The sequence below is a fragment of the Garra rufa genome, chromosome 18 (genome assembly GCF_049309525.1).
Source record: "Garra rufa chromosome 18, GarRuf1.0, whole genome shotgun sequence".
Taxonomy (NCBI): domain Eukaryota; kingdom Metazoa; phylum Chordata; class Actinopteri; order Cypriniformes; family Cyprinidae; genus Garra; species Garra rufa.
The window spans coordinates 13,477,941-13,490,614 of record NC_133378.1 but is presented as its reverse complement, the minus strand read 5'-3'; the positions used below and the strand labels follow the sequence as shown (position 1 = coordinate 13,490,614).

Below are 12,674 nucleotides of genomic sequence, written 5' to 3'. Positions count from 1 at the left end.
AAGGATCACCATCTGATGAATCTGGGCTCTGCTGGTGGCAACATCTCAAGGCAGACAGTCCAATGGACACTGCACACCGCTGGGTTCCACGGACGCAGAGCAATGAGGACACCACTTCTCCAGGTAAGGCACACAAAATCCCGCTTGGCTTCTGCAAATGCTCATCTGGTCTGGACATGCAAAAAGCTGGTCAGCAATTATAGGGAGTCTTTGATTGCTGTAATAACCAATAAAGGCTTTTCTATTGACAATTTAGAAGGGTATGAATAATTTTTGACATGCCACTTTTTGTTCAAATGTAAATAAAAGCTGAGAAATATATTTTTTTTTTCCCACAATGATACCTCTTGTACATCGTCTTATTATCTTCTGGGAGACGTCTGTGTCATTTCTACTAAAAAAAAAAAATGCTGGTTGAATAAAAGTAACTTTAAGTCATAATTTGCCAGGGGTATGAATAGTTTCGGGCTTGACTGTATATACTATGTATTGTACTGTATGTATTCATGTATTGTGTATTATTTTTAATAATTATTATTAGCCACACTATTATTATTTTGCTGATATTATTTGTTGTATGTGTTATATTAATTCTATTTCGTTTTTCTAGAATGATATGATGAACTTTCCTGTGCAAGTAAAATATGTAGCTCAAGGCAACAAACTTTCCACCAATCAGATTACAGAAACCAACTCCGTTACTGCCACTAACGTAGAGGCTCAGAAACTTTCGACCAATCAGAGCGCAGAAACACATTCTCTGTACGGCCAACAGCCAATCGGAACGCAGAACCAGTCTCCTGTACAGACAGTAACATGGAAGACCAGACTGGACTGAGATTTACAAACACAGCGAGCAGAGAATATCAAAGCAGCTCCTAACCTGTCTTTCCGAGCGCGTTTCCTCTGTTTTGTTTTGAAGAAGGCTTTTTTTCTGAAGTAATGAGAATGTTGGGCATGTATGTGCCGGACAGATTTGTGCTGAAGTCCTCTAAAGTTCAGGACGGGATGGGGCTGTACACTGCCAGAGCAGTCAAAAAGGTTCGTGCATATAAAACAAACTCTCAGCATGAAAGATAAAGTATGCGTAGTGCGGTAACTTTTTTTTGGCCTACTGGTTTTACTCTGCGCGTAAAGCATTAAGTATATACGCTGGTTGTAGTTGCATTCCTCTGTGTATGTGCTTACGTATGCTGCCACGTCCCTTACAAACAATCACCATGGTTACCATCGTTTCCGCCAAAAATGCATCATGCCAACCACCGTTTCCGCTATAATGTACAAGTACTGGAGCAATACTCTTTGACTGGAGTTATTGATATTACAGAACAACTGTGGGAAGGCGTTATTAGCTTCCTGTTAGAATCCACTGGCATTAAAACAACAACAACAACAACAACAACAAAAAAAAAGAAACAAATATCAAAAACTGTTTGAAAGAGAACCATGTTAACTTTTAAGTTAAATAAATCAATAAATAAAGTAAATAAATCAGGTCAGGTCCTTCTCATATTTCACCCCAACATACGAAAATAGAGATTTTTTTTTTTTTTTTTTTTTTAAGTAACAGTAAAACATGTTGGTGTAAATTAATTACAATCAAGTAATTATGATTATCTTAAATACATAACATATATATTATATTTTGCACTTAATAATTAAAAATATTTCCACATAATTACACTCTTTTGCAAATATGCCCTTGTAAAAAATAAGTACACTTTTATAGCACATACAGTTGAAGTCGCAGAATCTGCAAAATGTCAGTTGTTTTACTAAAATAAGAGAGATCATACAAAATGCATGCTATTTTTTCATTTAATACTGACCTGAATAAGATATTTCACATAGAAGATGTTTACATATAGTCCACAAAAGAAAACAATTTACAAAATTTATAAAAATGACCTCGTTCAAAAGTTTACATACACTTGATTCTTAATACTGTGTGGTTTTTTTTCTCTTTATTTATTTAATCAGGGACAGTGCACAAACAACATTAGTCTAAAATAAGAAAAGATGTCATGTGCCAGTTACCTGAATGATCCACAACTGTGTTTTATATATATATTTTTTTTGTTTAATGATAGTTGTTCATGAGTCCCTTGTTTGTCCTGAACAGTTAAACTGCTGCTGGTCTCCAGAAAATCCTTCAGGTCCCACTAATTCTTTGGTTTTTCAGCATTTTTGTGTATTTGAACCCTTTTCAGCAATGACTGTATGATTTTGAGATCCATCTTTTCACACTGAGGACAACTGAGGGACTCATATGCAACCATTACAGAAGGTTCAAACACTCACTGATGCTCCAGAATGAAAACACAATGCATTCCCGGCTCTTAATGCATCATGTTTCCTTCTGGAGCATCAGTGAGCGTTTGAACCTTCTGTAATGGTTGCATATGAGTCCCTCAGTTGTCCTCAGTGTGAAAACATGGTTTTGAAAATCATACAGTAATTTTTGAAAAATGATTCAAATACACAAAAATGCTGGGAAACCAAAGAATTTGTGGGACTTGAAGGATTTTTCTGAAGAACAGCAGGCAGTTTAACTGTTCAGGACAAACAAGGAACTCATAAACAACTATCACTAAAAAAAAAAAAAAAAAAAAAAAAAAAAAACAGCTGTGGATCATTCAGGTAACAACACAGTATTAAGAATCAAGTGTATGTAAACTTTTGAACAGGGGCATTTTTATAAATTCAACTACTATTTTCTCTTGTGGACTATATGCATATGTCTTTTATGTAAAAATATCTTATTCAAATCAGTACTAATTACAAAATGCATGCAATTTTTTTTATGATCCCTCTTATTTTGGTGAAATAATTAACATTTTGCAGATACTGCAAGGTGTATGTAAACTTCTGACTTCCATTGTATTAGGAAAATAATATACTTTAAAATAATATATTTATAAGAGCAAACTAAATGTAATAATTTCAGACACTTACTGTTATTGCATGTTATTTAGAATTAAACTGAAAATGTGATATAACATATAAACGTATATTAAACGCAGCTAGTTGAACTTAGTAGCGCAAATGCACCCACGGATTTTGACTTAATAACATTGGTATGTCATTTCATAATTACTTTGATTATCTTTGAAATATGGTTTAAGTGTACTGTCAAATGTACTGACAATCATTTATGTCATTTCTGTTGAAATTTGCATGTCATGAGTTTAAATGTGACCCTGGACCACAAAACCAGTCATAAGGGTCTTTTTTTTAAAATTGAGATGTATATATTATCTGAAAGCTGAATAAATAAGCTTTCCACTGATGTATGGTTTGTCACAATATTTGGCCGAGATAAATCTATAAAAAAAAAAAAAATCTGAGAGCACAGAAAAATCGTATCTAAAATCAGACTAAAAATCTGTGAGAAAATCACATTAAAGTTGTCCAGATGAAGTTCTTAGCGATGCATATTAGTAATCAAAAATTAACTTTTGATATTTATGGTGGGAAATATACAAAATATCTTCATGGAACATGATCTTTACTTCATATCCTAATGGCTTTCAGCATAAAATTGATCATTTTGACCCATACAATGTATTGTTGGCTATTGCTACAAATATACCTGTGCTGCTTAAGACTGGTTTTGTGGTCCAGGGTCACAAATATGTTTGTAATGATACAGTTGCATTTTAATATTTGAAAAAAAAAAAATCTAACTTTAAATGTAATATCAAATTACAGTCTAAAGTTAAAATTGTAATGCTCTGTACATGTGCTTTAGTATGTTAGTCAACACATCAAAATAAGTGTACTTCTTTAAAGCATGACAAAAGATTATTAAAACATAATGATTATAACCTTATATTTCTTATAAAGATTCAACCAGAGATCTCTTGTTTCAATTTTTACTGGTTGTCTTGATTTTTCAGTTTGTCTGATCTTAATTGGGCCAATCATCTTAAGAATTCACAACATCTGCACAAGCCTTAGAAAACGTCCTCAGAAGATTTCATACCATTTTTAATATATATTACATGTTTTGAAACTGTCTGAGGCTTGTATCTCTAAGTGTACTGTCTCAGAATAAGCTCTATAAGTGGAGAATGAACCCATAGAGTCTTAAAGATCCTGCAGAGCCTTTCCTTGATCACGTTCAGATAGCACACAGCCTCACAGAAACTGCTGGATGTGACATCAAAGCTCAGTCACATACACACACTCACACACACGCTGGCTCTTTCTTCACAGGGTGAGAAGTTTGGTCCGTTTGCAGGTGAAAAGCGAATGCTGAGTGACTTGGATGAAAGCATGGATCCACGACTGATGTGGGAGGTGGGTGACTAGACTTAACAATCATTCCATCGCATTACCCACAATGCATTGCTATAAGCTTTTTGTTTTTGTGTCACTTGGGAGCACTTCAAAGGCAACTTGTATCTTGGCTGTTTTATGATTGTACAACATTTATGTTTTTCTGAGGAGAATGTGGGAGGTTGCCCATATTAGTTCATGTTAGAGTGTTTGTCCGGGTTGCTGTGGTGTTTTGAGTGGATTTTAATTTGTTGATTTGCTAGGTAGTACCTAGAGGTTTATGTCTCTGTGATATATATGGGTCATTCAGTGTTATATCAACCAATTTTCAAAAACTTCCCCAGGTCAAATGATTGATTTTGCTAATATTTGTTAGACATATTTAGTGATGCAAGCCAAAAGATTAAATGTCATGGATGAATATTTACTGAGTAATCCACTATTTTGTAGAGGGGGTTCAAAGTGGCAATTTTCAGCTGAGATTCAGAGTCAAATTAAAAGGGGGTGAAACTGACTTCTGAAAGATGGCAGCGTCATAATGTTATTTTTACACACAGATTGGTGGACTTTAGCAATCTTTGTTGCATTATGTGCCAATAGTGACAGGTCAAAAATGAGAAAACAGCACTTTTCAAGTTTTTTCTCCAAGGTTTGCACGCCTGTAGGTCAAGAAGTATTAAAGATATCCTAACGCCCTTTTAGATATTGGTTCTAACAAACTTTCCATTTGGCATCTTCATTTTTTAAGGACCTGTATGGTTTGGTTCCAGAGATATTGGAAGTTCAATATGAATGCCTTTGTGCCCTTTTAGACATTGGGTCTTAACAAACTTTTCCTTTCCTTTACTCATTTTTATTCCACTTTAAATACAATAAGTATCAGCTGTATACAAAGTGACCAACATTTGGTTTTCAACCAAATGGTTGTTCTGAAAAAAGGAAATGAGATACATCTCTAGTTTTAACATTATTTGTTGTAACATTATTTCAAGTGACCCACATTTGGTTTTGACCACTGAAAAATTATCAAATGAAATGATTTTCTCCTGGAGCCATAGTAAAATTCCAATTTTGGTTCTCTGGAACCAAACCATACAAGTCCTTAAAAACTGAAATGCCAAAAGGAAAGATTGTTAGGACCCAGTATCTAAAAGGGCGTTAGGATATCTTTAATACTTCTTGACCTACAGGCATGCAAACTTTGGAGGAAAAAAAAAAAACTTGAAAAGTGCTGTTTTCTCATTTTTGACCTGTCACTATTGGCACATAATGCAACGAAGATTGCTAAAGTCAACAGATTTTACTAATAGAGACACCAATCTGTGTGTAAAAATAACATTATGATGCTGGCATCTTTCAGAAGTCAGTAAGACCTTTATTTATCTTCTGAACCCAAAAAGATTTGGCGCTTTAAATGTTTTTTAAAGAGATGGTAAAACTAAACCATATGAATCTCTTTATGCACTTGTAAACATTGGGTCTTAACTTTTCCTTTACTTTACTCATTCTTATTCCACTTCAAATACAATATCAGCTGTATACAAAGTGACCAAGATTTGGTTTTCAACACTGAAAATGGGTAATATTCAACAATCTGAATATGGAGCCTGAACAACGTAGGGCCTTGAAAATGAAAATTCCCAAGAAAAAATAAAACTCATGAAAAACTATAATCTACAATCATATTGCGATATATTTAATACTTCTTGAATCACAGGCACACAAACTTCAGAAAAATAACATTTATGCCACTCAGGTATGTTCAATGTGGTTGTTCTGAAAGTCTGAAATGAGATACATCTCTAGTTTCAACATTATTTGTTGAAAATAAGTAACATATTTTTGCAAAGTGACCCACGTTTGGTTTTTGACCACTGAAAATGTGTACAATTAAATTATTTACTCCTGGAACTATATTGACATTCAAATATCTCTGGAACCAAACCATACAAGTGCTTAAAAATGAAGGCGCCAAAAGGAAAGATTGTTAGAACCCAATATCTAAAAGGGTATTAGGATATCTTTAATACTTCTTGACCTACAGGTAGGGCTGGGCGATAAAACGATAACGATAAATATCGCGAAAGACAAAAGATCGATATCAATAATAAATGTGTTCGATAAAACGTTCGATATTTTGTATTCTACGTCAGCCCGCCCAGCCCCCCTTTAACGTTCAGTTCATAGCGCCAGATCACAATAGAAGTTAAGGTTATCTTTCCTACAGAACGGGTCCATGTTGTTGTATTAAACAAACTAAATAGCCTTATGTTATTTATCTTATTCACACGACGGAATGTGATTTCTGTCTCTACATGATCGCGCGTTTACAATGTCTCCTCACAGACGCGATCGCGGACTCCATTCATAAAAACGGACTTTACTATAGGGCGGAATGCCGCGGAATTCGTCGATTTTTGGACCAATAAATCAAAAGTTGGTCTGTTAATTAATTCAGATCGCGATATGGACTAGTGTCTGTGAAAACTGAAATGCAAAAAGACCGTTTTAATAAGAATCCTGCATGTTCCGTTTGCCTTTATATGTATGAATGGAGGAGACTACTCGCATACTGCAAACGTGACGCTCCCGCTAATTTTTGGCCTTTGCATCTCACATGAACAGACAAACTCCAATAAATACATCTCCAAAGCTGCTGTGAGTGTCACTTTTTGTCAGTTTTACCGTTTCATTAGTGAAACTAGCATCATTCATACTGTATTACACACTGAAACTTCACGGCAACCTGTCAAAATAAAAGTGCGGTTTAACGTGTAACAATATTAGTCTTGTATTACCTTGTGTACATGGGCGTAAATCCCGGGGGGGACGGGGGGGACATGTCCCCCCCCATCCGAGGGTTGTCCCCCCCCCTCTAAAAAAATTATTAAAAAAAAATCGCACTCTCTATTGTGAAAAATATATGTATGTATACCTACTCGTGTAAGTAGAAAAACCCCCCGCAAAAAATGCATTTAGAAACAGTTGAGTTCCCCCTCCCCTTCCTTACAGTGGTTTGGCCCACTGCCTGCTTTACACACACGAGTCAGGTGTGTGGCTGCGGCTCAATTAATGCTGAACTCCAGTAAATAGGGTATTTCATTAACTTTAAATAAAGCGATTCTCTTTAATGTAGTTGATGCAGACTCATTCATAAATTAGTTGCGGCAAAAATGCTGATTACCGATGTAATTTTCCATGAATCTGCTATATTAGCAATTAAAACATTACTTATCTAGTTAACGTTAGCTTGTTTACCATAGCTTGTTGCATAATGCAATGCAAGACGCCAAAGCCGTTTCCCATGCATTGTTTTATTTGTGACGACTTGGCATAATGTTAACTTAACATTAACGGCCACAATTACAATGTTGCAGGTATACCTCACTTCCTTGATGTCAAGAGATAAACTAGCGAGCGTTATCAGTAGGTCCAGCCTTTAGCCCTTTTGTTAGCGCGTCCGCCTCCCGTGCCGGAGACCCGGGTTCGAGACCCGCTCGTCGCGAGCGTGTGGCGTTTCATTTAGCTGTGCATTTACTAAATGAGCACTGTGTTACGTCCGAACAAACCTCACTATAAATAAAATTGTAAACCTTTTTTTGTTTTTGTTTTTATTGTTGTGTATCTTTATAAGTACAATTTGACTGTATTATTTTGCGTCCCCTTCAAAAATTGCTCATGAGAAATTTTATATTTATTGTCCCCCCCTACTGTTAAATGAAATTTACGCCCATGCTTGTGTATAATGTAGGTGTTTATATGTTCACATTTAAATAATTTACATAAAACAATATATATGATAAAAAATAAAATAAAATAAAGAGTCACCACCTAATTGTTGAAAAAAATACTATTATTATTAAACCTTTTTTTAACTGAATATAATTTTTCTTCTATGTATTAATTTTAACAGTAAAGCTCAATTTATTTTTATTTTTAAAAATAAATCAGTGATTTTGTTTTCATTTGATTATCAGAAAAATTAATACAAGAATTTCTGAAAAAAAAAAAAAAAAAGATTGTAGGGCCCTATTGTTCAAAATGTTGAAAGTTTTGGACTTAATTTTTCATTTAAATAAATATTTTTGTTATTACACAAAGTATAGGCTAAAGTACCGGGAAAGAAGTAATGTTGGCTACTGGCAACCAGCAATCTGTGCAGAAATAAATATTATCAGCCAAGTACTTTGCAACAACCTCTGACCTGTGGTCAAGCCGTACTTCTGGGCCATACATTAGCTTGACCATTCACTTCATCGACAATGAATGGGGTTTGAATTGAGGATTAAGAGATAATTAAGTGTATATTGTGACTTATGTTTACATTTTAATTATTTGAGTTTTCCATGGTTGTTGACATTTCTGTCTTAATAACTGAGGGGATTATGATCAGAGGCAGGTTAAGTTTAAAATAAAAATGCTTGAGTGTAATATATTTTTCTCCTGGTCCTTATTTTAAATGGGTCATAAAAATATCAATAATTATCGATGTCGACCGATATGAAACACTGATATCGTGATATAGTTTTCAGCCATATCGCCCAGCCCTACCTACAGGCATGCAAACTTTTGAGAAAAAAACTTGAAATGTGCCGTTTTCTCATTTTTGAGCGGCCACTATTGGCACATAATGCAACAAATATTGCTATAGTCAACAAATTTTACTAATAGAACCAGAATGAGTAAAGTAAAGGAAAAGTTTGTTAAGACCCAATGTCTAAAAGGGCACAAAGATATCTTTATTACTTCTTGAGTTGCAGGCATGCAAACTTTGGAGAAAAAACTCGAAAAGTGCTGTGTTCTCATTTCTGAATTGTGACACATTGACACATAATGCGACAAAGATTTCTAAAGTCAACAGATTTTACTAATAGAGCCACCAATCTTTGTGTAAAAAGTCATTTTTAACCCTCTATAATAGACTGTCAAGAGAGGGACAGAAATCACTCTTGAAGTATGTAAAAGTTTGTTAAGACCCAATGTCTAAAAAAGCACAGAGAGATTCATATGCATATGCTGGTAATTGCAAAGACTGTCAATAGAGGGACAGAAATCTCTCAGACTTTATTAAAAAAAGATAAACAAAGGTCTTTCTGACTTTAGAAAGATGGCAGCATCATAATGTTATTTTTACACACAGATTGGTGTCTCTATTAGTAAAATCTGTTGACTTTAGCAATCTTTGTTGCATTATGTGCCAATAGTGACCACAAAAAAAAATGAGAAAACAGCACTTTTCAAGTTTTTTTCTCCAAAGTTTGCATGACTGTAGGTCAAGAAGTATTAAAGATATCCTAACGCCCTTTTAGATATTGGCTCCTAACAATCTTTCCTTTTGCCATTTTAATTTTTAAGGACTTGTACGGTTTGATATTGGAATTTAAATATGGTTCCAGCAGCAACTTATTTAATTGTACACATTTTCAGTGGTCAAAACCAAATGTGGGTCACTTTAAATAATGTTACATCAAATAATGTTAAAACTAGAGATGTATCTCATAACCACAAGGAACAGAGGCATGTTATTTTTCTCAAAGTTTGCGTGTCTGTAACTCAAGAAGTATTAAATAGATTGCAATATGATTTTAGATTATAGTTCTTAATGAGTTTTTTTTTTTTTTTCTTCTCTGGAATTTTCATTTTCAAGGCCCTACATCGTCCAGGCTCCATATTCAGGTTGCTGAATATTACCCATTTTCAGTGGTTGAAAACCAAATGTTGGCCACTTTGTATACAGCTGATACTTATTGTATTTAAAGTGGAAAAAGATTGAGTAAAGTAAAGGAAAAGACCCAATGTCTAAAAGGGCACACAGATATCTTTAATATTTCTTGAGTTGCAAGCATGCAACCTTTGGAGAAAAAAACTTAAAGTGCTGTGTTCTCATTTCTGAATGGTGACCATTGGCACATAATGCAACAAAGATTTCTAAAGTCAGCAGATTTGACTAATACAGCCACCAATATCTGTGTAAAAATAACATTACGATGCTGCCATCTTTCTAAAGTCATTTTTAACCCCCTGTAATAGACTGTCAATCAAGGGACAGAAATCTCTTAGACTTCATTAAAAATATCTTCATTTGAGTTCAGAAGATAAAAAAAAGGTATTTCTGACTTCTGAAAGATGGCAGCATCATAATGTTATTTTTACACACAAATTGGTGTCTCTATTAGTGAAATCTATTGACTATAGCAATCTTTGTTGCATTATGTGCCAATAGTGACCACTAAAAAATGAGAAAACAGCACTTTTCAAGTTTTTTCTCCAAAGTTTGCATGCCTGTAGGTCAAGAAGTATTAAAGATATCCTAATGCCCTTTTAGATATCGGGTTCTAACAATCTTTCCTTTTGGCGCCTTCATTTTTAAGGACATGTATGGTTTGGTTCCAGAGATATTGGAATTTCAATATGGCTCCAGAAGTAACTAATTTAATTGTACACATTTTCAGTGGTCAAAAACCAAACGTGGGTTACTTTGCAAAAATATGTTACTTATTTTTAACAAATAATGTTAAAACTAGAGATGTATCTCATTTCAGTCTTTCAAAACAACCACATTGAACATACTTGAGTTGCATATAAGTTATAGTTTGTGTGCATGTAACTCAAGAAGTATTAAATACATTGCAATATGATTTTAGATTATAGTTCTTAATGATTTTTTTTTATTCTCTGGAATTTTCATTTTCAAGGCCCTACATCGTTCAGGCGCCATATTCAGATTGCTGAATATTACTCATTTTCAGTGGTTGAACCAAATGTTGGCCACTTTGTATACAGCTGATGCTTATTGTATTGCAAGCGGAATAAGAATGAGTGAAGTAAAGGAAAAGTTTGTTAAGACCCAATGTCTAAAAGTGCACAAAGAGATTCATATGCTTTAGTTTTTACCATCTCTTTAAAACATTTTTGAAGCATCAATGTGGTAATTGCAAAGACTGTCAATAGAGGGACAGAAATCTCTCAGACTTCTTTAAAAAAGATAAACAAAAGTTTTCTGACTTTAGAAAGATGGCAGCACCATAATGTTATTTTTACACACAGATACACACAGATATCCTAACGCCCTTTTAGATATTGGGTTCTAACAATCTTTCCTTTTGGCCATCTTCATTTTTAAGGACATGTATGGTTCAGTTCCAGAGCTATTGGAATTTCAGTATGGCTCCAGGAGTAAATAATTTAATTGTACACCTTTTCAGTGGTCTAAAACCAAATGAGGGTCACTTTGCAAAAATATGGTATTTTCGACAATGTTAAAACTAGAGATGTATCTCATTTCAGACTTGCAGAACAACCACACTGAACATACCTGAGTGGCATAAATGCTATTTTTCCGAAGTTTGCATGGCCGTAGGTTAAGAAGTATTACATATAATGCAGTATGATTTTAGATTATAGTTCTTAATGAGTTTTATTTTTTTTCTCTTCATTTTCAAGGCCCTACATCGTTCAGGCTCCATATTCAGATTGTTGAATATTAGCCATTTTCAGTGGTTAAAAACCAAATGTTGGTCACTTTGTATACAGCTGAATACTTATTGAATATAAAGCAGAATAAGAATGAGTAAAGTAAAGGAAAAGTTTGTTAAGACCCAATGTCTAAAAGGGCACAAAGATATCTTTAACCAGTTAAAATGTCTGTTTAAAGTATATAATTGAAGTACTGTTTTTAAAGGTCTGCTAAAGTTTATTCTCTCATTCATTGTAAGTCTTTTGGACCTTTTTGCCAGTTTTCTTTTTGTATACCAAACAAAAACATCTCTCAACAAGTCACATGATTAGTGGTTTCATTCATGTCTGTAGCGCAAACAGTGCAGGATGAGTTGCACACCAATGTTTAATACTTGCGGTTAGAGGTTTGTTCAGATAATGCTAACACTAATGGTGATGTTTGTCTTTGCGAAGACCACTAATATGGTGTTCAGTTTTTGTATCCTTGAGATCACTGAGGTCTGCCTGAATTTTAACCATCTTGGAGAAGTTGTTGCCCCTCTTGTTGAGACAGACGCATCACTGCTCATCTCCAGGCAACCATTAATTGGACGAGACGTGCCAGCATGAACTCAACTCACGCTGACTCTCCCATGCCAGACACGTCTCCCAGTGCATGCCGTATCTAATATCCCATGAAATATCTGCTCTTAAAAGATTTGGGTTTATTTTCAGCTGCATTAAAGTTTTAATTATAACGCAGACCGGGTCGGGTTCACCCACATTAGAGTTGTGATTTATTGATCTGCCTGTCCTGATGACACTATTCTGCTCAAAGTATAGTGAGTTTAACTCTTAAATTACACACTTGTGCGTATAATTATTATGATAGATCATCTTAGTATGCAATCTTTCTCTGCGCCGCTCTTTCATTCTGCTGGTGTGTTGTGATGAAG

The 12,674-nt window shown here is 34.5% G+C and overlaps 1 protein-coding gene across 1 annotated transcript in view; it reads left to right on the top strand.

Annotated features, from left to right (window-relative positions):
• Positions 1-817: 817 nt before the first annotated feature.
• LOC141290523 (PR domain zinc finger protein 5-like) overlaps positions 818-12,674 on the top strand; it is a 51,977-nt gene continuing 40,120 nt past the window's right edge. The window contains exons 1-2 of the mRNA XM_073822650.1: positions 818-1,041; positions 4,219-4,302. Of these exons, the coding sequence (XP_073678751.1) occupies positions 943-1,041; positions 4,219-4,302 (183 nt within the window). The 5' untranslated portion in view covers positions 818-942. The remainder of the gene's footprint in view (positions 1,042-4,218; positions 4,303-12,674) is intronic.